This window comes from Rhinoraja longicauda, chromosome 24 (assembly GCF_053455715.1).
Source record: "Rhinoraja longicauda isolate Sanriku21f chromosome 24, sRhiLon1.1, whole genome shotgun sequence".
Classification (NCBI taxonomy): domain Eukaryota; kingdom Metazoa; phylum Chordata; class Chondrichthyes; order Rajiformes; family Arhynchobatidae; genus Rhinoraja; species Rhinoraja longicauda.
Window position 1 is genome coordinate 19773476 of NC_135976.1, and position 25075 is coordinate 19798550.

At 55.8% G+C, this 25075-nt stretch overlaps 2 protein-coding genes across 2 annotated transcripts; both read right to left on the minus strand.

The window, feature by feature from the left end:
* Window positions 1-6812: 6812 nt before the first annotated feature.
* On the minus strand, window positions 6813-12339 carry LOC144605292 (butyrophilin-like protein 10). The gene is made up of 4 exons (XM_078420398.1): window positions 12233-12339; window positions 11434-11832; window positions 7468-7809; window positions 6813-7056 (listed from the first exon to the last, which is right to left on the minus strand). The coding sequence occupies exons 1-4, from the start codon at window positions 12282-12284 to the stop codon at window positions 6875-6877; spliced, it is 975 nt and encodes a 324-aa protein (XP_078276524.1). The 5' UTR covers window positions 12285-12339; the 3' UTR covers window positions 6813-6874.
* On the minus strand, window positions 11727-24049 carry LOC144605291 (V-type proton ATPase catalytic subunit A-like). The gene is made up of 12 exons (XM_078420397.1): window positions 23917-24049; window positions 23120-23271; window positions 22623-22785; window positions 22099-22207; window positions 21106-21228; window positions 19109-19223; window positions 18084-18147; window positions 16217-16420; window positions 15328-15422; window positions 13570-13741; window positions 13204-13298; window positions 11727-11799 (listed from the first exon to the last, which is right to left on the minus strand). Exons 1-11 carry the CDS (start codon window positions 24040-24042, stop codon window positions 13206-13208), a joined length of 1416 nt encoding a protein of 471 aa, XP_078276523.1. The 5' UTR covers window positions 24043-24049; the 3' UTR covers window positions 11727-11799; window positions 13204-13205.
* Window positions 24050-25075: the final 1026 nt, after the last annotated feature.

The window sequence follows — 25075 nt, forward strand, 5'->3', positions numbered from 1 at the left end:
TGGTCGATAATGCGGAGCGGATCTGCGGTGGCGGTCGGCTGCCGCTTTCATCCGGGACTGACCCCGGAGTAGAACCCTCCGAGCTCCGTCCCAGATTCGGCGACAGCGTCGGATCATGGCGTGGGCAGAAGGCACCGTCACCTCACCCTCATAAGCCGAGAACAAGAGGGGCTGGTAGCCGTAGGCACACTGGAAGGGTGTGAGTCCCGTGGCAGCCGTAGGAAGCGTGTTGCGTGCGTACTCGACCCAGATGAGATGGTCGCTCCAGGTGGTCTGGTTCTACGCGATCAGACAGCGCAAGCAGGTCTCGAGCTCCTGGTTCATCCGCTCAGTCTGGCCATTGGATTGCGGATGGTAACCAGAAGACAGGCTGACGGTGGCACCTATGAGGGAACAAAACTCACTCCAAAACTTGGACACAAACTGAGGACCTCGGTCCGAGACAATGTCTGTAGGGAAACCATGGATACGGAAAACGTGAGACATCATTACCTCTGCCGTCTCTTTGGCAGAGGGGAGCTTGGCCACAGCGATAAAATGTACCATCTTTGAAAATCGGTCTACCACCGTCAGGACAGTTGTGTTACCTTTGGAGGCCGGCAACCCAGTAACAAAGTCAATGGAGATGTGGGACCAGGGCCTCTGAGGGACTGAAAGTGGGTGCAGCAGGCCCGCTTGGGCTTGTCTGGAGGGCTTGCTCCTTGCACAGACAGGGCAGGCGGCCACATATTCAGCTACATCCTTCTCAAGTGAAGGCCACCAAAAACGCTGTTTAACCACAAAAACAGTTCTTTTGGCACCTGGATGGCATGTGAGCAGGGACGTGTGAGCCCAGTGGATTACCTGGGGGCGCAATGTCACAGGAACAAACAAACAGTTAGTAGGACAGCCACTGGAGTCTCATCATTAGCCTGCTTCACATCTGTTTCGATCTGCCAAGACACCGCTCCTACCACACGGTTAAGTGGCAGGATGGGTTCGGGTTCTCTGGTATCAGGTTCAGGGTCATAAAGTCGGGACAGGGCGTCTGGTTTTGTGTTCTGGGAACCGGGCCTGTAAGACAGAGAAAAGTTGAACCTACTAAAAAACAGAGTCCATCTGGCCTGACGTGAGTTGAGTCTCTTGGCTTTACGGATGTATTCCAGGTTCTTGTGATCTGTCCATACCAGAAAAGGCTGCTCGGCCCCCTCCAGCCAGTGCCTCCACTCCCCCAATGCGGCTCTGACCGCCAGCAGTTCTTTGTTTCCGACATCGTAATTTTTTTCTGCGGGGGTCAACTTACGTGACAGGTAGGCGCAGGGATGAATCCGGTTGTCCTTCTCCGCTCTCTGGGAAAGTACCGCCCCAATCCCCTCGTTGGAGGCATCCACCTCCACAATGAACTGTCTCTGGGGATCTGGGATGGTCAGAACAGGAGCGTTGGTGAACAATGTTTTGAGGCGCTGGAAGGCGGCTTCGGCCTGAGGATTCCACTGGAACTGGGTCTTGGAAGACGTGAGAGAGTGCAGAGGAGCAGCAACAGCACTGAAGTCTCTAATAAAACGTCTGTAAAAGTTTGCAAATCCGAGAAACTGTTGCACCTTCTTTCTGTTAGTGGGGGTGGGCCAATTAGCCACCGCATTGACCTTACCAGGGTCCATCTGGATGTGGTTGGCCGATATAATGTAGCCCAGAAAGGACATTGTGTCTGCGTGGAAGTCGCACTTCTCGGCCTTCACATACAGTCGGTTAGCTAAGAGCTTCTGCAACACACACTTGACATGACGCTCATGAGACTGTATGTCTGGAGAGAAGATAAGAATGTCATCAAGGTAGACAAAAACACACTCATTGAGAAATTCCCTGAGGACCTCGTTCATAAAAGCTTGGAAGACTGCGGGGGCATTGGTTAACCCGAACGGCATCACCAAATACTCGTAGTGCCCGTTAGGGTTGTTAAACCCAGTTTTCCACTCATCCCCCTCTCTGATTCTCACTAGATGGTATGCATTCCTTAAGTCTAGTTTAGTGAATACTTTGGCTTTGTGCAACAGTTCAAAAGCAGAAGACATCAAAGGAAGTGGGTAACGATTCTTGATCGTAATCTCGTTTAGGAAGCTGTAATCTATGCAGGGACGAAGTGACCCATCTTTCTTGCCCACAAAGAAAAACCCCGCGCCTGCTGCCGAGGAGGACGGGCGAATAATGCCCGTCCTCAGGGAGGACTCAATGTACTCATCCATCGCCTTCCTCTCGGGGCCGGATATGGAGTACAGTCGCCCCTTGGGAATATGGGCCCCCGGCAGCAGGTTGATAGCGCAGTCGAAAGGTCGATGAGGAGGTAGGGTGGTGGCCCTGGACTTGTTGAACACCTCCTTCAGTTCATGGTAACAGGGTGGAACCTTCAACAGATCGGGATAGTCATCATCATCATTAGAAATCTTTATTTCTTCAGATTTAAGAACATTTATTCCTAAAACCGCCCCGATCTTCCCGTAACTCACCCCTTTATTCACTGGTTCAACAAGACATGATTGTGTGCACTCAACCCCCCATCGTCTGATCTTACCAGATCACCAATCAATCTGAGGATTGTGTTTCTGCAGCCAAGGGAAACCAAAGACCAAGGGATGTTGAGCTGAGTCAAACAAGTGAAAAGACATTATCTCCACATGGTTAGCATTGAACATGACTTTGACAGGTTCTGTACGATGAGTTATCTCAAACAACTGACGTCCATCTAAAGCGCTCGCCACAATAGGTTGCAACAAGGGCACAGATTTAATCTTATACGATCGAGCTAGAGTCCAGTCCATGAGACTTTCGTCGGCTCCGGAGTCGATCAAAACCCCCCGAGTCACAATTTGCTGATTCAGAGTGAGTGTGGCCGGTGTCAGAGGTCGAGGAGGTAAGTCCGAAACGGGGAATTGGCTCACCAGTGTCCTCCTTTTCACTGGTGAGCCACCCCTTTTACCGAGCAGTCGGCCAGACGGTGTCCTTGTCGACCGCAGTAAAAGCAGGCTCCGTCCTTCAGGCGGCGCTGTCGCTGCTCCGGAGTCAGCCTGGTTCGTCCTAGCTGCATGGGTTCCTCCGACGGCTGAGAGGACGCTGTTTTCTCTGGCCAGCGATGGACAGGGAACGATGACTTCTTCGGTGTGAAGGACCCGGAGGAGCGCCCCTGGTGATTGGGAGGACGATCAGCAGCCTGGTGTCTTTCCTTTTCCTTTATCCTGTTATCGACACGAATAGCCCTGGTAATTAATGTCTCTAGGTCACTGGGTAACTCAAAAGGTGAAAGTCTATCCTTTATAGCCTCCGACAACCCATTCATGAATGCATCCACTTGTGCAGGCATATTCCACCCACTGTCGGTTGCAAGGGTTCGGAAGTCAATGGCATAGTCTATCACTGGGCGAGTGTTCTGTTTTAGCTGCAGTAAGACTCGGGAAGCTTCCTTAGCAGAGGAAGTGTGATCAAAAATACTGCTAAATGTTCTTTGGAAGAGGTCTAGATCCTGGCAGACTGTGGAGCCCCGAGACCACTCCGCAGTGGCCCATGCTGCGGCTCGTCCCGTCAAATGGGACACAATAAATGCTACCCTGGCCTGGTCTGAGGGGAAGTGTGCAGGGTTATGCTTGAAGTGGAGATCACATTGTACAAGGAATGATCTACAATTCACCGAGTCTCCAGAGAACTTATCTGGTGAAGCCAGGCGTAGAATCAGCGTGGGGTTCGCAGGTGTGGCCGGAACAGCAGGCGGATGGCCGGCTGAAGGTTCAACGTGAGCCAGTGGAGAAGCTGCCGAGGTTGGGTCGAGACGAGCCAGAACCTGATGGAGTTGTACAGCGAGGTGGTTAATCTGGGTCGTCACTGATGACTGGAACTCGCCTTGTCTATCGTTCAGCTCGCGCACCCCGTGACTGACTGAGCGCAGCTGCTCCTCCTGGTGCTGGATCTCGGTGCCCTGGTTGGCAAGGGCTGATTTCCAAATCTTAGAGTCGGCTGAGTCCATATTATGGCCAGTTCGTTCTGTTATGCTCTGGGGCACACAGGAACTGGACTCAAACGCACGACTCACACACAAGAGTCAATTTGGAGAAAATAAAGGCGTTCTTTAATTTTCACATTAAAGAACACTGCGATTCGAACCAAAAACTCTAAACTTACTCAGCTACAAAAACATTAGTTACAAAAATTACTTACTAGCTATACTACGACCGAGAGCACATGAATCACAATACGAACTGGCACAGGACAAAGGGAGGCGTGGACTATATATACATGAGGTAAGGGCACACAGGTGGAAACAATCAAGGCGGGGCTGACAATTACAATGGCAGGAAGTCAAGGGACCTGAAATGAGAATCTAAACACAGAACATGACACAAGACTAACAGATCTGACGGGACATTACAGTATCTGCACGCCAACTTTCAGTGGCTGGTGTACAAGGACACCCAGGTCTCGCTGCACCTCCCCCTTACCTAACCTAACTCCATTGAGATAATAATCTGCCTCATTGTTTCTGCCGCCAAAGTGGATAACCTCACATTAATCTATATTATACTGCATCTGCCACGCATCTGCCCACTCACTCAACCTGTCCAGGTCACTCTGCAACCTCCTGACATCCTCTTCACAGTTCACACTGCCACCCAGCTTTGTGTCATCCGCAAACTTGCTAGTGTTGCTTCTAATTCCCTTTTCCAAATCATTAATATATATGGTAAACAGTTGCAGCCCCAACACCGAGCCTTGCGGCACTCCACTCGCCACTGCCTGCCATTCTGAAAAGGACCCGTTTACTCCTACTCTTTGCTTCCTGTCTGCCAACCAATTTTCTATCCATGTCAACACCCTACCCCCAATACCATGTGCTCTAATTTTAATCACCAATCTCCCGTGCGGGGCCTTATCATAAAGCTTTCTGAAAGTCTCTATACACTACATCCACTGGCTCCCCTTCATCCGTTTTACTTGTCACCTCCTCAAAAAATTCCAGAAGATTAGTCAAGCATGATTTCCCTTTCATAAATCCATGCTGACTTGGACTTATCCTTTTACTGCTATGCAAATGCACCGTTATTACCTCTTTAATAATTGACTCCAGCATCTTTCCTACCACCGAAGTCAGGCTAACTGGTCTGTAATTCCCCGTTTTCTCTCTCGCTCCTTTCTTGAAAAGTGGAACATTAGCTATCCTCCAATCCACAGGAACTGATCCCGCATCTATTGAACATTGGAAAATTATCACCAATGCGTGCACTATTTCTAGAGCCACCTCCCTGAGGACCCTGGGATGCAGACCATCAGGCCCAGGGGATTTATCATCCTTCAGTCCCATTAGTCTACCCAATACTATTTCTCGCCTAACGAAAATTTATTCCAGTTCCTCTACCCGTCTAGATCCTCTGTCCTCCAGTACATCTGGGAGATTGTTTGTGTCTTCCTTAGTGAAGACAGATCCGAAGTACCTGTTCAACTCTTCTGTCATTTCCTTGTTACCCATAATAATTTCACCCATGTCTGCCTTGAAGGGACCCACATTTGACTTTGCTACTCTTTTTCTCTTAACATATCTAAAGAAGCTTTCACTGTCCTTCGTTATATTCTTGGCCAGCTTCCCCGCATACTTCATCTTTTCAGCCCGTATTGCCCGTTTTGTTACCTTCTGTTGTCCTATGAAAGTTTCCCAATCCTCTGGCTTCCGGCTACTCTTTGCTGTGTAATACATCTTTTCTTTTAGTTTTATTCCATCCCTAACATCCCTTGTCAGCCACGGTTGTCTCCTACTCCCAATAGACAATAGAATATTTCTTCCCTTTTGGTATGAAATTATCCTGCGTCATCCGGATTATGCCCAGAAATTCCTGCCATTGCTGTTCCACCGTCAATCCTGCTAGGATCCCTTTCCAGTCTACCTTGGCCAGCTCCTCCCTCATGCCTTCATAGTCCCCTTTGTTCAACTGCAACACTGACACTTCCGATTTAACCTTCTCCTTCTCAAAGTGCAGATTAAAACGAATCATATTATGATGATCTCCAGACCTGTTCCCACCCGAGGTTACATTGATGGCTCCATAGATCCGCTCATACCTAGTCTGTCTTCAGCAACGGTGTAGCACGGATAGAACTCTGCAGCTCCCTCAGCGCCCACCCACCCCCCCCCCCCCCCCTACCCACCTCTGTGACCCACTCTCCCCGTACACCCCTCTCTAGAACTCTGTAACCTCCTATCTCTGTACACCTACACACCAGCAGGTCCTAGTCACCCTCACTCACCCCCCTACACCCCTCCCTATAACCTAGCAGCTTCCTTTACATCCATCTCTGTAACTCCTACACACCGCCCGGTCTTGCCCCCCCTCCCCCCCCCCCCCCCCCTCTCACCCCTCCACCCCTCCCTGTAACTGAAGCTCCCTCTGTAACCCGCCCTGGGAGAGTTTGCGTGTGATGTATCCGGTCAGAGTGCACACAGTGTACTGCTCTCTGGCCGTGTCCTTTACTGCAGAGCTCCGTTACAAATGATCGCGGGCACAAGCCCACCGCGCCGGGCAGCCCAGCCCACCGTTGTGAGTGGGGAGGGTCCTAGCCGCGGTTTGTGCTCGGCAGTCCCCGCGGTGAGGCAGCGAGGTGAAGATTGTCCAGACCAGCGTTAACCCCATCCACAATCTCTGCCTGTAGCCGGCTGGGTCTCCCGCTGGCCCGTGCGGTCACTGCCGACTGTCAGGCCGGAGAGGGGCCGATCTGCCTTCACTTCTAGCCCGGCAGTCTCAAGGGTCGAGTGATCTGCCGTTCGTCAGGTTCAAGAGAGGGGGGGGGGGGGGGGGTGAACGGCTTTCTCTTCCTCTTTCCGCGGAACAGTCTCCGGGGCCGAATGGCCTTGCGCGGCCAATCAGTGGTGGTGTCTCCACTTGCCGGGTTGTCCAGGGTGCTGAGCCGGCGCTTCATGTGGACGGTACTCGCTCCACGCACAGCTCGCCCGCCCGACCAGCAACACGAGCAGCACCAGCAGTAACAGCGCAGCGCTCAGGACCACGGCCACCCGTCGGCGCGGAGAGCAGGGGGCCGGGGAACCTGCAACACAGAGGGGGAGGGCGGTCAGAGCAGAGGAAACGGGCCAGGGGGCGACTCACACAGAGAACGTGCAAGCCCCGCACAGGCAGCACTAGTAGCTCGGATCCAAGCCGAGATCAGAGGGGGGAAAGGAGGGAGGGAGGATTGCAGAGAGGGGGGGGGGGGCAGGGTTACAGCGAGAGGGAGGGATCGGGGGGGGGGTTCAGAGGGGGTTACAGTGAGGGAGGGTGACTGTTACAGAGGGGGGTGCAGAGGGAGGGGTGGCGGGGCTCACGGGGTGCAGAGAGAGGGAGGGGTGGCTGGATTACAGAGAGGGTTGCACAGGGAGGGAGGGATGAGTGGCTGGATTGTAAAGGGGGGCGGGGAGCAGCGGCCCGGAGTGCCGTGTGTGGTGGTCTGAGGTGGTCTTACCGTCGTGGTGTGAGCAGTTGGCCGGCTTGGAGACGCTGCCCTGGACCCCCCCGGCGGGGCACGAGGCGCTGTTGCTCTCGGACCGGTTGCTATCAGGACGGCCGATCACACAGCGCAGGGCGGCCGCCCGGCTCCCCGCCACATCCAGCCAGCTCCGGAGCTCGAAGGTCCCATCCGCAGCCAGCGACGTCTCCGAACCCGAGACCCCTGGCCCGTACTCGCTGCCGTTGTCCCAGTGCCAGTCCAGCTCCGAGGAAGGGTAGCCACCTGTCGCCAGGCAGGTCAGCCTCACCGCGGAACCCGGCCCCGCTTCGCAGCGCACCCAGGGGACGCTGAAAGGAGCTGGGGCAAGAGGCCACAGGAGGGATTACTTTCAGTTCAATCACCATTGTAGGCTGCTCTGGAAGACTAGATCGCATGGGATCCAAGGAGAGGCAGCTGAACGGATAGAAAATCGGCTTCGTGGAAGAAAGCAGAGGGTGATTGTGGAAGGTTGCTTCTCGGACTGGGGGCCTGTGACTAGTCGTGTGCCTCAGGGTTCGATGCTGTTTGTCAACTATATCAATAATTTGGATGAGAACATACACGGCAAGATTAGCAAGTTTGCAGGTGATACAACAGTAGGTGGTTTTGCAGATAGTGAAAATGGTTGTGACAGATTGCAGCAGGATCTTGATCGATTGGCCAAGTGGGCAGAGGAATGGTTGAAAGAATTTAATGCAAAGAAATGTGAGGTGTTGCATTTTGGGAAGACTAACATGGGCAGGACATACACAGTGAATGTTCGGGGTCTGGGGAGTGTTGTAGAGCAGAGGGATCTAGGAGTGCAGGCGCATGGCGCCTTGAAGGTGGAGTCGCAGGTAGATCAGGTGGTCAAAAAGACTTTTGGCACATTGGCCTCCATCAGCCAGCGTGTTGAGAATAGAAGTTGGGAGGTCATGTTGCAGTTGTATAAGGTGTTGGTGAGGCCGCATGTTGTGTCCAATTGTGGGCATCGTGTTCGAGGAAAGATGTTGTCCAGCTGGAAAGGGTACAGAGAGGATTTTCGAGGATGTTGCCAGGTCTAGATGGGGTCTGAGTTATAGACAGAGGTTAAGTAGGCTGGGACTCTATTCCTTGGAGGGCAGGAAGATGAGGGGTAATCTTATGCAGGCGTATAAGATCATGAGAGGAATACATCAGGTAGATGCACAGAATCTCTTACCCTGAAAAGGTGAATCGAGGACCAGAGGGCATAGGTTTAAGGTGAAGGGGAAAAGATTCAATAGGAATCTGAGGGTTAACTTTTTGCCACACAAAGGGTGGTGGATATATGGAACAAGTTGCCGGAGGAGGTAGTTGAGTTAGGGAGTATCCCAACGTTTAAGAAACATTTAGACAGGTAGATGGATAGGACAGGTTTGGAGGGAAATGGACCAAATGCGGGGAGGTACGACAAGTGTAGCTGGGACATGTTGGCCGGTGTGGGCAAGTTGGGCTGAAGGGCCTGTTTCCAGACAGTGTCACTCTATGACAGCACTGCCCCGCAATGTCTCCCCCCCCCCCCCTCTCCCACTGACCGCCCCCCCCCCCCCCCCCCCCAACTCTAGTGCTCGTGAGGGTAAGGACAGAAAGATCGGGGAGATTCCTGTGTGGCCAAGGAACTGGTGCAGGGGGCAGGGATTGCAATTTCTAGACAATTGGGATTTCGTATGGGCCAGGGGTGACCTGGACAAGAGGGATCGGTTGCCCCTGAACTGGAGGTGGACCAATATCCTGGCAGGCAGGTTTGCTAGTGCTACAGGATGGGTTTAAACTGGATTGGCAGGGAATTGGGATTTTATACAGGACCAAGGCAGGTAAGAGGTTAGAAGTTGATATGGAGGGCGATGAGAGAAATTATTGAGGACAGAATAGGCAAGAGAAAGGCAGGCAGTGAGGAAGGTTTAAACTGATTAAGGATAGTCAACATGGTTTTGTATATGGGAGGTAATGTCTCGCGCATCTGATTGAGTTTTTTTCAGGATATTAATGATTTGGACGAGGGAATTGAATGCAACATCTCCAAGTTTGCGGATGACACGAAGCTGGGGGGCAGTGTTAGCTGTGAGGAGGATGCTAGGAGGCTGCAACGTGACTTGGATAGGTTAGGTGAGTGGGCAAATGCATGGCAGATGCAGTATAATGTGGATAAATGTGAGGTTATCCACTTTGGTGGCAAGAACAGGAAAGCAGAGTATTACCTGAATGGTGGCCGATTAGGAGAAGGGGAGATGCAACGAGACCTGGGTGTCGTGGTACACCAGTCATTGAAAGTAGGCATGCAGGTGCAGCAGGCAGTGAAGAAAGCGAATGGTATGTTGGCATTCATAGCAAGAGGATTTGAGTATAGGAGCAGGGAGGTTCTGCTGCAGTTGGACAGGGCATTGGTGAGACCACACCTGGAGTATTGCCTACAGTTTTGGTCTCCTAATCTGAGGAAAGACATTCTTGCCATAGAGGGAGTACAGAGAAGGTTCACCAGATTGATTCCTGGGATGGCAGGACTTTCATATGAAGAAAGACTGGATAGACTCGGCTTGTACTCGCTGGAATTTAGAAGATTGAGGGGGGATCTTATAGAAACTCACAAAATTCTTAAGGGGTTGGACAGGCTAGATGTAGGAAGATTGTTCCCGATGTTGGGGAAGTCCAGAACAAGGGGTCACGGTTTAAGGATAAGGGGGAAGTCTTTTAGGACCGAGATGAGAACGTTTTTTTTCACACAGAGAGTGGTGAATCTGCGGAATTCTCTGCCACAGAAGGTAGTTGAGGCAGTTCATTGGCTATATTTAAGAGGGAGTTAGATGTGACCCTTGTGGCTAAAGGAATCAGGAGAGAAGGCAGGTACGGGATACTGAGTTGGTTGATCAGCCATGATCATATTGAATGGCGGTGCAGGCTCGAAGGGCCAAATGGCCTACTCCTGCACCATTTTCTATGTTTCTATGTGAACAAAAAGATTGATGAAGTCAGAGCTGTAGACGTTGTATACATGGATTTCAGTAAGACGTTCAGCAACATTCGGCATGATAGGCTGTTCTGGAAGGTTAGATCCCATGGGATTCAAGGAGAGATAGCTGAATGGATAAAAATATTGGCTTCATGGAAGGAAGCAGAGGGTGATCGTGGAAGGTTGCTTTCGGAATGGGCGGTGTGCTTCAGAGGTTGGTGCAGGGCCCATTGCTATTTGTCAACTATATCAATGATCTGGATGAGAACGTAAATGGCATGGTTAGCAAATTTGCAGATGACACAAAAGTGGGTGGTATTGTAGATAGTGAAGATGGTTGTCAAACATTGCAGCAGAATGGCTGAGGAATGGGTGATGGAACATTACATGGGCAGGATCTACACAATGGATAGGATAGCTTTAGAGGAATACGGGCCAAACGCATGCACATGGGATTAGTGTAGATGAGACATGTTGGTCAGTGTGGGCAATTTGGGCTGAAGGGCCGGTTTGCATATTGTAAGACTCTAAGACTCACTGCCCCCGAAAAAAGCACCCCCTTCCACCCACTCCGATCAACTTCTCCTTCCCACAACCCACACTTCAGAATCCTTGATCTATCCGTCCTCTCTCCTACCTCTCGTTCTGTCCCCCCCCCTCCTGCACCCTCATCATTTCCCCCTCCTTGAGGCACCCCACCACACCCACAGATCTGCCCCATATCTGTCAACCCAATCTCTCACACCCACTTTCTCTCAGGCCCCTTTCTCCCCTACTCCCCCCCCCACCCCCCACCCCCACTCGCTGTCCCCTCATTCAGTCACCTCCCTCTCTCTAACACCTCCCTCTCTCTAACACCTTCCTTTCTCACTCCCCGTCTCCCTCCCGCAATATCTCCCAATTCCAACTCCACTCTCTTTATTCCACTACGACTCCCCCTCACTCTGGCCTCCCCTCTCCCCCCCCCGTCCCCCCCGTCCCCCCCTGCCACCCACCTGTGACGTTGATCAGGGTGTCGCTAATGGTTTTCCAGTGCCGGGTGTGCACGATGCACCAATATAAGCCCTTATCCCGCACAGTGATGTTGTGCAGCCGGAGCGACGCGTCCCCCTCGCCGAGCAGCGATTCGTTGAGGGTCGCCCTTCCCCTGAAGCGGGCGTGCTGGTGCTGGGGGTCTTCCGCCCCGTCGTGGTAGCTGTAGACCACCAGGATCTGCCGGGGGCTCCGCAGGGTCCACTCCACGCCCAGGTCCGGTGCCCAGGGATGAGCGAAGCGGCAGGTCAGCGTGGGGGACTGCCCCACCCGCGCCAGGGACCGGGTTAGGGTACAGGTGTAGGTCGGGACTGAGGTCAGGATCAGGGCTAGGGTCAGGACAGGAATCAGGGTCAGGGTCTCTGCAAATGGAGACAGATCGTGACTGGCATTGTCCACTGGCTGAACAGACCGAATACCCCGGCCCTCCGTATCCCACGCCCGAGATTACAATGTCACCCCTCACTCACGATCCCTGCCTCGCTCACCACCTCCCCACCCCACCCCCACCCTCACCAACTCCTTCGATCCCACGCCCCCTCGCTCCCACTCTCCCCCCCCCCCCCCCGGCTCCCTCCACGCTTCTCCCCCTGACCCTCGTCCCATGCCACCCCGCTTCCTCCACGCTTCTCCCCCTGACCCCCCCCGCTCCCTCCACGCTTCTCCCCCTGACCCCCCCCCCGCTACCTCGTCCCCCCCCCCCCACCCTCTCAACCCCGCCCGGCTCGCCCGCCCACAGGTGGAGCCTGTGGCTTACGTTACCTGCGGGCACCAGGAACAGCGCTGTCCCGCCGGCTTTCCATCCGTCCAACATCGCGGTCCCCTGTCGCTCTCACCGGGTGCGGGGTGGGGGGGGGGGGGGGGGGGGGCGGGGGGTTAATCCGCCCGGGAGGTCTCGCCCTCTCCCCTCTTTCCTCTCTCAGTCTCTCCCTCCTACCCTCACGTTGCAGCCGGGGGCCGCTGTCTTGTGACCTTCATGTCGGCTACATTCATCGATCCCTGGCGGTGGGAAGTGTGTAGGAGAGGGAGTTGGAGAGAGGGGGAAGGGGGAATGGAGACGGAGTGGAGGTGGTGGGGGGGGGGGCTGTGGCGGGGAGAAAGAGCGCGGGTGAGTGAGAATAGGGGAACAACGTTCGGGGAGAGAGGAAATACGGGGACAAGTCAATGGGGAAGGAATGTGTTGGGACAGAGACGGAGGGTGGAGGGGGGGAAGAGAGTGCGACGAGCGGGTGGGTGGGGTGGGTGGGGTGTGTAGAAGGAGGGGGGCGGAGAGAGGGACGGAGAGAGCGACGGCCTCCGGAGTGCAGCGGCCGGCAGCGGCGGTCCACCGGGGGGAATGGTCGCCGTCCGTCCTTGCACCTGTTGCTGGGTGCTGGCTGTTCCTGGTTCCTTCAGAGACGGGTAGGGGAGGCGTGCGCCAAGCTACTGCGAGAACAGGCAGGCGGCCAGAGAGAGCGTTAACCCTCTCGCCACCTCTCCCTACCCACACCCCGGCAGCCTTAACCCCCGCTCCCCACTCCCCTCACCCTCACCCTCACCCACCCACTCCCACCCTGCACACCCCGGCAGCCGCACCCATTGGAGGCCTCAACCCCCGCTCCCCACACCCCTCACCCTCACCACCCCTTCCCTCTCCCGGGATTTCGACAGAGGTTTCCAGAGTCCAGATCAGTGTTGAAACGTTGGTTTTATTTTTCACGGGGAGCTTGGAGAAGCGCCGACAGGGCCCGCACCTTCAGTCCTCCAGGTTGTGGAACGCGTTTTGCATTTCTTCCAGCAGCAGAGCGTAGTCTGCCTTAATCTTCACCTCCCCGTCCATGCGGGGGTCCTGGGGTGGGGGGGGGGGGGTGACAAAGTGACAATTAGCAACACTTTCTTAACCCTTTCTGCTCTACCCTCCCCCCCTTTGTCACACCCAATTCGCTCTCCCCCCCCTTCTCTCCCTCCACAACTTCCCTCCCCCTATTTCTCTCCCCCTCCCCTTTATCCCCCCTTCTCTCCGTCTCTCCTCCCCCACCTCTTTTCCTCCTCCCACTATCTCGCTCTCTCTCCCGTTCTCTACCCACCCTACCACCACCCCCCACCCGCGGGTCCCTGACCTTGAACTTCATGGCGCTCAGCTTGTACAGGATGTCGCCCAGGTTGTCTCGGATGATGCCCCAGGTGAGGCGGTTATCAGAGTGAGCCGTGGTCTCCACCGAGTGCCGCGCCAAGTCGTAGAAGGCGATGATGTTTTGCAGGATCCCCACCGTCTTGTAGAAGGGGCAGTACCTGTACGCATAGAGAATGAGCGTGGAAACAGGCCCTTCAGCCTAACTTACCCACACCACCAACATGCCCCATCTACACTAGTCCCACCTGCTTGCGTTTGGCCCATATTCGTCTCGGTTCATCTGCCACAAGAAGGGTCTCGACTCGAAACGTCACCCATCCCTTCTCTCCTGAGATGCTGCCTGACCCGCTGAGTTACTCCAGCATTTTGTGTCTACCTTCGATTTAAATCAGCATCTACAGTTTTTTCTTCCTACTGTTTGTCTCAGTTCAGTTCAGTTGTGGCAGGATGATTCAGTCGCCCGACAGCAGCTGGGAAGAAACTGTCCCTGAATCTGGAGGTGTGCGGTTTCACACTTCTATACCTTTTGCCTGATGGGATAGTGGAGAAGAGGGAGTGGCCAGGTTTCGACTCGTGCTTGATTATGCTGCTGGTCCTGCTGAGGCAGTGTGAGGTATAAATGGAGTCAATGGTTAGTGTGGTGGCTTGGGCTACGTCCACAATTCGCTGCAATTTCTTGAGATCTTGAACGGTATCAATGTACCTGTCCAAATGTTTGTTAAATGTTGCGATAGTCCCTGCCTCAACTACCTCCCCCGGCAGCTAGTTCCATCCACCCACCACCCATGGTGTGAAGAAATGTTGCTCATCAGGTTCCTATTAAATATTTCGCCTTGACTCTCCCACCTTCAACCTTTGGTTCTCGATTCTCCTACTCTGGTCAAAAGACTGCATTTACCCGATCTTTATCTTATTTATCTTGTAAACCTAAGATAATAGGTTTCCTCTCATTATCATAAACCTCTACGAGATCACCGCTCGTCCTCCTGCGTTCTAAGGAACAAAGTCCGAGCCTGCTCAACCTCTCCCTGTAGCTGTTGCAAGAAAGAGTTCCATCGTTCCATTGACTGTACATATTACAATCAAACACTCATGATTCTAGATTTTGAAATTTCTACCCCGGGAAAAATGTTCAGACTGTCTACCCGATCTTCATGGGGGTAACTTACAGAGGTGCAAGGAAACCAGAGAGCACGAGAATATGTATCGATCCACGGAGAGAACATGCAGCTTCACATGGTCACAACATCACACAGATTGAACCTGCACAAGACCAGCTGACTGCTCCAATTTTTAACTCTGCGTCATCCTTCACTGATGTCCTCTAACCAACTGAGCGGTTGAGGAAATTTCCTACTCCATTTCCCATTTCCAGCAGACATTCGTTTTATACAATGAAAAAATCCCGATCGGTCCCTTGGAACAGACCAGAGAGAGGGGCTGAGCGGCCTCCTCCTGTCGCGTGTAATAGGCCGGTGAGAGGTGCTGAACTGTGAGAGGGTCATTAACTGAAACGTGCATTGTTGCTCTGCCCACCCCAACCCCTCTCCCCATGCACCCCCCAAACTGACCTCTCCCTCCTCACCCCGAATCCCCCCACTCCACCACCACCCTCTCCCCCTGCATCCCTCCCCCCCTCAGAATCTTACCCCCAGCCTGAATCATCCACCCCCTCTCCCCTGTATCCCCCACCCTGAATCTCTCCGTCCTTCTCACCCCGACTCCCTTCCCCTCTCCCCCTCACCTGTCGTAAGGGGCGTGTCCGTTCTGCTGCAGGAAGTCGTCCTTCAGCAGTTTGGCCACTTCCAGTGTGATCTTGTCCAGCTCGGCTAGCGATGCCTGTGGAGCGGGGGAGACTCAGAGAGAGGCACGGGGAGAGGGGAGGGGGCGCGGGGGGGAGACTCAGGGAGGTCCACGGGGAGAGGGGAACGTAGGTGCATGGAGGGGTGGGGTGTGCAGAGGAATTGAAGGGAACTTGCTTTCCCCTTGAGCTCACACTGATCAGAGGGGTGGGGCCACAGACTCACACACACACCAATCACCAAGGCAGAGAAGGTTATGGAATAAGTATCGGTGAACGGGATCGGCGGAGATGGGGACTGGATGTGGGCCGAAAGGCCTCGTTCTTGGTTGAATTACTCCACAACACACACACACACACAATATACAGACACACACACACACACAATATACAGACACACACACACACACAATATACATAGACACACACAATATACACACACAATATACAGACACACACACACACACAATAGACAGATACACACACAATATACAGGCACACACACACACACACAATATACATAGACACACACAATACACACACACAATATACAGACACACACACAATATACAGGCACACACACAATATACACACACAATACACACACACACACACACACAATATACAGACATGCACACAATATACAGGCATACACAAACACACACAGACACACAAACTGACCTCCCCCCCCCCCCCCCCCCCCCCCCACACACACAAACAAACTAACAGACCCACACACAGACAGGCACACAAACTAACACGAACAGGCATATACAAATACACACACATAGGCACACAGACACCCACACACGTAGACCTTGTGCGGCCTCACCTTGCCCACCAACTGTACGATCTCGGCTAGATCCTCCTCCTCCTGCAGGATCTCCTTGGCGCGGGTGCGGAGCGCAACAAACTCGGGGAAGTGCCTGTCGTAGTAATCGTCGAGCAGCCGGGCGTACTTGCTGTAGCTCACCAGCCAGTTGACGGAGGGGAAGTGTTTACGCTGGGCCAGCTTCTTGTCCAGTCCCCAGAACACCTGGAGCGGGTCGGGCACAGGACCGGGCGGCGTGAGGTCAGCCAGGGAAATAGGGGCGCTCCCTCCCACAGCGCGGCGCTCCCTCACCGCCCCCCCCCCACAGCGCGGCGCTCCCTCACACGCCCCTCCCACAGCGCGGCGCTCCCTCACCGCCCCCTCCCACAGCGCGGCGCTCCCTCACCGCCCCTCCCACAGCGCGGCGCTCCCTCACCACCCCTCCCACAGCGCGGCGCTCCCTCGCCGCCCCTCCCACAGCGCGGCGCTCCCTCACCGCCCCTCCCACAATGCGGGGATCTGCCCCAGGCTGTCAGCGATGGAGTTATTCTCCATGGGCGGCTGCGCAGCAACCGGTTGAAACTTCATGTTTCACAACCCGTCCCAGTTTCGGTGCCTGGGGGCTGTGCGAATCTGATCTCAGCGAAAGCAGACTGTGTCTGACTGACTGTGTGCAGGGGCAATGCATGGGGAGAGACAGAGAGTGACGGGAGACATGGGTCAGGGAGAGTGCAGAGGGAACGTGGGGGGGGGATGAGGGAGGGCACTGTGAAGGGAGAGCGATAGTGAGTGTAGTGAGGGTTACTGCAGCTCAGAGTGCCAGCCGCTGGGGACAGGACCGTCAGTGGTGGAGCGGCGGTGAATTACATCAGGATTACCGACACAAGGGGGGCATGAGGGGCTGGAGTGGGCTGGGGATGGGGTTACTGGGATAGGGTAGGAGGTGGTCACAGACATAGGGAGGGTGGAAGGGTCAGGGGGGATACGGAGAAAGGGAGGGAGGGAGGGGGGTTACTGACATAGGGGCGATGTAGGGGCAGGAGGAGGTTACAAAGAGGGGAGGTATAGTTAGACAATAGACAATAGGTGCAGGAGGAGGCCATTCGGCCCTTCGAGCCAGCACCGCCATTCAATGTGATCATGGCTGATCATTCTCAATCAGTACCCCGTTCCTGCCTTCTCCCCATACCCCTGACTCCACTATCCTTAAGAGCTCTATCTAGCTCTCTCTTGAATGCATTCAGAGAACTGGCCTCCACTGCCTTCTGAGGCAGAGAATTCCACAGATTTACAACTCTCTGACTGAAAATGTTTTTCCTCATCTCCGTTCTAAATGGCCTACCCCTTATTCTTAAACTGTGGCCCCTTGTTCTGGACTCCCCCAACATTGGGAACACGTTTCCTGCCTCTAACGTGTCCAACCTGAAAGGAAGCATGCAGGTACAGCAGGCAGTGAAGAAAGCCAATGGAATGTTGGCCTTCATAACAAGAGGAGTTGAGTATAGGAGCAAAGAGGTCCTTCTGCAGTTGTGCAGGGCCCTAGTGAGACCGCACCTGGAGTACTGTGTACCGCCACCCCACCCCACCCCCACCCCACCCCCACCCCACCCTAGTGAGACCGCACCTGGAGTATTGTGTACCGCCCCCCCACCCCACCCCACCCCACCCCCACCCCACCCCCACCACCTGTAAATTCCTCTCCAGGACACCACCGTCCCGACCGGGCACAGAGTCAGCGGCTCCCGTCTGCAGGGTGGGAGCTCTGTCACGGGCTGCGTGGGTCAGGTGGGCAGGTAACCCCCAGCCTCACCCGGGCAATGGGGGGAGGGGGGGATAAATGCTACTCTGTGCCAGGCCATGGGTCAGGGAATTTCAAAGCAGAGCTCACCTGGACGATGCCGAGAGTCGCAGCTGTGACCGGATCAGAGAAATCCCCTCCGGGGGGCGAGACCCTGTTAGGGGGGGGGGGGGGGGGGGGGGAGTGAGGGTGGAGGGGGATGGAGTAGAAGAGAGATGGAAAGGTGGTTAGAGTAGGACCCATGACAGGACACTCTACATACATGGGGAGAGTGGGGAGCATCACAGTGGGACGATGCTCTCCTCCATTGCCCTCACCCCTTCCAACCTCCCACCTCCTCTGGACCTCACCACCACCCCCACTGTCAATCCCACCCAGGCACCCTCACTGCTCCAGCTCCCCCCCCCCCCATACACTCCCCCTCCCTCACCGCTCACATCATCTGTTCCTCCTCCTCCTTTCCACTCTCCCATTCCTCCCCTTTCCCCTAAATGACCTTGCCTTGTCCTCTTGAATAGTGAAAGGCCTAGACAGAGCGGTAGAGAAGATGTTTCCACTAGCGCGCGAGTCTAGGACCAGAGGACACAGAATAAAAGGACATACTTTTAGAAAGGAGGTGAGGAGGAATTTCTTTAGCTGGAGGGTGGCGAATCTGTGGCATTCATTGCCACAGATGGCAGTACAGGCCAAATCATTGTTTCATCATTCATGATGAGTAAGAAGTTAAGGGGAGAAGGCAGGAGAATGGAGTTGAGAGGGAAAGATAGATCAGTCGTGATTGAATAGTGGGGCAGAATCGATGGACAAAATGGCTTAATTCTGTCTTACGGCCTTCTTATGATCTAAAACATTCCTTCGCTCGTTACCTCTCGACCCCTTTCCTCCGGCCCTCCCTCCCTCCCTCCCTCCCTCCCCTCCCCTCCCCTGCTCTTGATAATTCCCTTCTCCACACCACCCCTCCCACCGCCGCCCCTCCTCCCACCCACCCACTGCGTCCCCTCATCCCACCCCACTGTTGCCTCTCCCCCACCCCATGCCACCCGTCCCATCCCCTTCCTCCCACCGCCATTTCCACCCCTCCCCCACTCCCACCTCAGGCCCATCACCCCACTCACGCTCCGACAATGCTGACACTCCCCTCCCTCTCGGGACTCCCCAGGCACCTCACCCGTCCCGCCCGCTCGTAGAATGAGGCCAGCCTGGCACCGAGATAGGCCGGGTACCCGCTGTCTGTGGAGAGGGAGGGAGGGAGGGAGAGGTCAGAGACTGGGCCATGCTCCGAACTCCCAGTGTGGTCTAACCCAGGGAGCTCCACTCTGTGTTTGACCCATACCCCTGGGTGTGTGTGAGGGGACTGTGGATAGAGGGAGCTCCACTATGTGTCTGACCCATACCCCTGGGTGTGTGTGAGGGGACAGCATAGAGGGAGCTCCACTCTGTGTTTGACCCATACCCCTGGGTGTGTGTGAGGGGACTGTGGATAGAGGGAGCTCCACTCTGTGTCTGACCCATACCCCTGGGTGTGTGTGAGGGGACAGCATAGAGGGAGCTCCACTCTGTGTTTGACCCATACCCCTGGGTGTGTGTGAGGGGACTGTGGATAGAGGGAGCTCCACTCTGTGTCTGACCCGTGCCCTTTTTTCCCCCCCAAAAATGAATGTAATCAATTATTTACAACAATAATATTTACAATACAAACAGTAAGAACACACCCACCACCAAATACCAAAAATACCAAGTATTCTTAAATATTCCTAAATACCAAATATTAAATAACTATTCTACAATCCTTGTCCAGGATACAATCGACCCCCCCCCCCCGCACAGACACACACACACACACACACACACACAAACACGCACACACGCACGCACGCACACACACACACACACACACACACACACACAAACACACGCACGCGCACACACACACACACACACACAAACACACGCACGCGCACACACACACACAAACACACGCACGCGCACACACACACACGCACACACACACACACACGCACACACACGCGCACACAAACACACGCACGCGCACACACACACACGCACGCACGCACACACACACACACATATACACGCACGCACACACGCACACACACACACACACGCACACACACACACACACACACACACACACAAACACACGCACGCGCGCACACACACACACACACACAGTGCCCAGTCCCAGAAATTGCCCGCACACACACACACACACACACACACACACACAGTGCCCAGTCCCAGAAATTGCCCGCACACACACACACACACACACAGTGCCCAGTCCCAGAAATTGCCCTTTCTGTTAACCAAAAATAAATTTAATCAATTATTTACATTAATAATATGGACAATACAAAACAATACCAATAAACCCATCACCATAACACAAAGTAAAACAAATATTCTTAACTACCAAATATACTGCAAATTAAATAATTATATCACCATCTTTATTGAGGATAGATTCCACCCCCCGCGGTGCCCAGCGGTCCAGGCAATCACCAGGGTGCCCATGGACAGCGCCTAGTCCCTCTTTAATGACATCCGGGCGCAGACGTAACCCCGGTAAGGGGACAGGCAGCCGGCTCAGGCGGAGCCCTCTTCCCCCTGCGCCGTGACGCACGGATGGCCAGCTTGGCCAGGCCCAGGAGCAACCCAACTAGGACATCCTCTGCTCTACCATCTATCCTACGCACAGGGTGTCCAAAGATAAAGTTGATGGGAGTGACGTGCAGCCAGAGCGCAAGGAGCACCCCCCTTGTAGATGGACAGAGGCTGCAACCTCATCCATCAAGGTGAAACTCCATGTACACTGTCCCATCACACACTCCATGTGGACGTGAAACACAGACTCTCCCAAGTCAGTGAATCCGACCCATACCGTGGGAGTGTGTGATGGGACAGTGTACATGGAGTTTCACCTTGGTGCTCCACATCAGTCTGAAGAAGGGTCTCGACTCGAAACGTCACCCATTCCTTCTCTCCAGAGATGCCTGCCTGACCCGCTGAGTTACTCCAGCATTTTGAGACACCTTCCATTTGTAGCAGCATCTGCAGTTATGTTCCTACACCGTGTGGTCAGTTTACTTACCCGCGGGCATCTCCGCGAGACGGCCAGAGATTTCTCGGAGGGCTTCAGCCCAGCGAGAGGTGGAGTCAGCCATCATGCTGACGTTGTAGCCCATGTCACGGAAATACTCCGAGATCGTTATACCTGGGGGCAGGAGGAGGAGGAGGGGTGAGGGGTAGAGTCCGGCAGAGAGTGTCAGTGGGGAGTCAGTGAGGGAGGGGGGTGGTGAGGGGTAGAGTCCGGCAGAGAGTGTCAGTGGGGAGTCAGTGAGGGAGGGGGGGGTGAGGGGTAGGGTCCGACAGAGGTAGTGGGAGAGTGTCGGTGGGGAGGGAGATGGGTGAGGAGGTAGTGAGGGAGGGAGGCGGGGAGGGGTACAGTCTGGCAGAGAGTGTCGGTGGGGAGGGAGGGGTCTGTCAGAGGTAGTGGGAGAGTGTCGGTGGGGGCTAGTGAGGGAGGGAGGGATGGAAGGGGAGATGGGAAGAATATGGGAGAGGCTGAGGGAGAATAGAGATGGGGAGCGGGAGAGGCGTGGCTTGGTGGGAGACGTTTTGGGAGGAGACGGGATGAGGAGTAGAGTGAAAAGCTTTTGTTGTGTGCTGACCAGAGGGAGCCTCTAACCAGAGGGGTGGAGGAGAGGGAGAAACTGGGAGAGTGTGAGCAAGGGATCAGCGGGGTGAGAGGGAAGGGAGGGATGGATAGTCCATGGTGGGAGGGGGAAGGAAGGTGGGGAGGGGGGGGCGGGGGAAGCAGGTGGGGAGGGAGAGGGAGCTCAGAAGATGTTTGTGATCACTTCCTCAACTGTTGAGGGCCAGAGATCACTTGGGAATAAGGTGAAGGGTCAGAGGGCTCAGGTCAGAGGTAAGGGATGTCAGGGAGAGGGGAAAGAGGGCAAGGGGGAGCGTTGTAAGGTGAGGTGGGGGGTTGAGTGAAGGGGAGTTGGAGCTTCCTGCGAGTGGTGGGGGAGGTCAATGATGGGTTAGCTGGAGGGGAGGGGGGGGGTCGGAGGGCACTGACCAGTGTAAATGGACGCCTCACGAGCAGCCACCGGCATGTTGGAGGTGTTGGCGATGAGTGTGGTCCTCTTCATAATGGTGTCCATCTTCCCCTCTATCTCCAGCGTCAGCTTTGGTGGTGGGAGGAGGGAGGGAGAGAGACGGTTACCACAGAGACTACCCACCCCCCCCCCCCCCCCCCCCCCGCCCAATCACTCCGAGGATGGCCGGGCTGTCCCACCCCAGCAAGACGTCCCACAAACATCCCTCCCCATGAGTGTTGGTAATCCCAGACGACCTCGGAGATACACCCAGGGTACAGACTCCCCCAGCCACTCTGCCCCCCCCCCCACCCCCCACCCCTCTCCCTCAGGCTCCACACATCTCACTCCCATTCACCATCTCATGCACCCCTACCCCAGACACCCCCGGACTCTCCCCAGCCGAGGCCATCCCCAACCCAGACACTTCCCAGCACAGACTCCCCCCCACCCCCTCAGCACAGACACCCCCCCAGCCCAGACCCCCCTCTCTCCCCGATGGTACCTCGGGGAAGTCCCGTAGCACCTCCGCCATCTCGTTGCCGCGCTCGCCGCACCCCACGTAGACGATGACATCGCTGTTGGAGAACTTGGACAGCGACTGGGCGATGACCGTCTTGCCGCAGCCAAACGCACCGGGAATGGCCGTGGTGCCGCCCAGCACACAGCTGGGGGGGGGGGGGGGGAGCGGGGGGTGGAGATCATACCCAGAGACACTACCCTTCTGTTCCCCTTGATCCCCCCCGGTTGCCACCCCCCACCCTCAGTCCACCACCCTGCCCCCCCCAAAATCAGCCATCTCTTGGTTCTCCCCCACCCTAACGTCACCCCCACCCTAGTCCCCACACCTTTCTGTCGACTCCTTTCTGTTGCCCCCTCTGTCACCCCCACCCTCATTACCCCACCCTCTGTCACCCCATCCTTTGTCACCCCACCCTCTATCACCGCCATCCTTTTGTTACCCCCCACACATTTTATCACCCCCCCCCCCCTTCCACTCACGGGAAGAGTGCGTCGAGGACGCGCTGGCCGGTGAGTAGCGGGCGGATGCTGGGCAGTTTCTCTGCGCTGGGCCGGAACTGGCGCACGGGCCACAGGTGGACCAAACTCAGCGGCACCTTCGCCCCCTCCAACTCCAGCTCCAGCACGACGTCCTGGGTGGCCGGGTGGAGGGAGGGTCAGTGTCCGCCGGGATACCTCACCCCCCCCCCCCCACCCTCCTCCACCGCCTATACACCCTCCCTCCCACTGCCGGGAAGCCCCCCTCCCCTTACCCACCGCATTGAAACCTCCACCCCCCCCCCCTCCTCCAGCTAGACCCCTCGCAACCCCCCGGGCAAGTTCCGCCCTCACTCTCCCCACATCTCCCTCAACACCTGCTCCCCTGGCCCGTCCCCGCCCTCTCCTTCATTACCCCTGACCCACCCCTCCAATCTCCCTTTCCATCTCCCCTCCCACCTCTCCTCCTCTTCCTTCCCCCACCACCTCCCACACTCTCCCCTCTTCCGCCAAACTCCCTCCCACAACCTCTCCGACCCCCGACCCATTCCCTCCCCCTCCCTCCACCCATTCCCTTTCCCTCCCTCCACCCATTCCCTCCCCCTCTCTCCACCCATTCCCTTTCCCTCCCCCATCCATTCCCTCTCCCTCCCTTCACCCATTCCCTCCCCCTCCCCATACCCAACACCTTCCCCTCCCTCCAACTATTCCCTCCCCCTCCTTCCACCCATTCCCTCCCCCTCCCTCCACCCATTCCCTTTGCCTCCCCCACCCATTCCCTCCCCGTGCTCCTCACCCACCTTGACGCAGTAGTTTCCAGGGGGGGCGATGAAGCAGACCGTGCCGCGGGCTTGGGGCGGCACCAGGGTGCGGTGCTGGATCAGGGAGTTCTCAGCCACGCAGCCGAACACATCTCCCCCCGTCATGTGGCTGCCCACCTGGGGGGGGGGGGGGGAGAGAGGGGGGGGTCAGTGAGAGCACCTCCAACCTGCCCCCCCCTGACCACCCACAACCTGACCACCCCCTCCCCCTGACCACCCCCTCCCCCTGACCACCCCCTCCCCCAGACCACCCACAACCTGACCCCCCCCCCTGACCACCCCCTCCCCCTGACCACCCCCTCCCCCTGACCACCCACAACCTGACCACCCCCTCCCCCTGACCACCCCTCCCCCTGACCACCCCCTCCCCCTGACCACCCACAACCTGACCACCCCCTCCCCCTGACCACCCCCTCCCCCTGACCACCCACAACCTGACCACCCCCTCCCCCTGACCACCCCCTCCCCCTGACCACCCCCTCCCCCTGACCACCCACAACCTGACCACCCCCTCCCCCTGACCACCCCCTCCCCCTGACCACCCCCCTCCCCCTGACCACCCCCTCCCCCTGACCACCCCTCCCCCTGACCACCCCCCCCCTGACCACCCCCTCCCCCTGACCACCCCCTCCCCCTGACCACCCCCTCCCCTGACCACCCCCTCCCCCTGACCACCCCCTCCCCCTGACCACCCCCTCCCCCTGACCACCCCCTCCCCCTGACCACCCCCTCCCCCTGACCACCCCCTCCCCCTGACCACCCCCTCCCCCTGACCACCCCCTCCCCCTGACCACCCCCTCCCCCTGACATTTTAAGAGGAAGTGCATCTCTGTTTCAACCTCATCTGTCAAGCAGTGACCGCATATTCTATTTTCTCTTGGTTGCCAAGATCTCTTCTGTCTTCCTTTTTCAACTGCCAAATGGTGGTCACTTAACCTGTACTTGGTGAGGGTCTGTCTCTGCTTTATGTCTCTAACAGTTGAGAGATAGTCTGCCAATTATAATCTCTTTTTTGGGCTCGGTAGCACTCTAGTCTGCTTTGGCTTTTAGTTATTTTATCCCAATATTCCATATAGATTTCTTTGCATTGCTTAATAATTTGGTTCACTCTAACTGGTGATTGGAAAGCAGTGTTGAT

Excerpts from the sequence above, each read along its gene's own strand:
- LOC144605292 (XM_078420398.1), bottom strand. The coding sequence starts at position 12,284 with ATGTTGGACGGATGGAAAGCCGGCGGGACAGCGCTGTTCCTGGTGCCC. Across the intron at positions 11,833-12,232 it reads GCTGTTCCTGGTGCCCGCAG|AGACCCTGACCCTGATTCCT; the intron begins GTAACGTAAGCC and ends CTCCATTTGCAG. Across the intron at positions 7,057-7,467 it reads CAACTGCTCACACCACGACG|GTTCCCCGGCCCCCTGCTCT; the intron begins GTAAGACCACCT and ends TCTGTGTTGCAG.
- LOC144605291 (XM_078420397.1), bottom strand. The coding sequence starts at position 24,042 with ATGACGGGGGGAGATGTGTTCGGCTGCGTGGCTGAGAACTCCCTGATC. Across the intron at positions 22,786-23,119 it reads GTCCTCGACGCACTCTTCCC|CTGTGTGCTGGGCGGCACCA; the intron begins GTGAGTGGAAGG and ends CCCCCCCCCCAG. Across the intron at positions 13,742-15,327 it reads GGACACGCCCCTTACGACAG|GTACTGCCCCTTCTACAAGA; the intron begins GTGAGGGGGAGA and ends CTATGCGTACAG.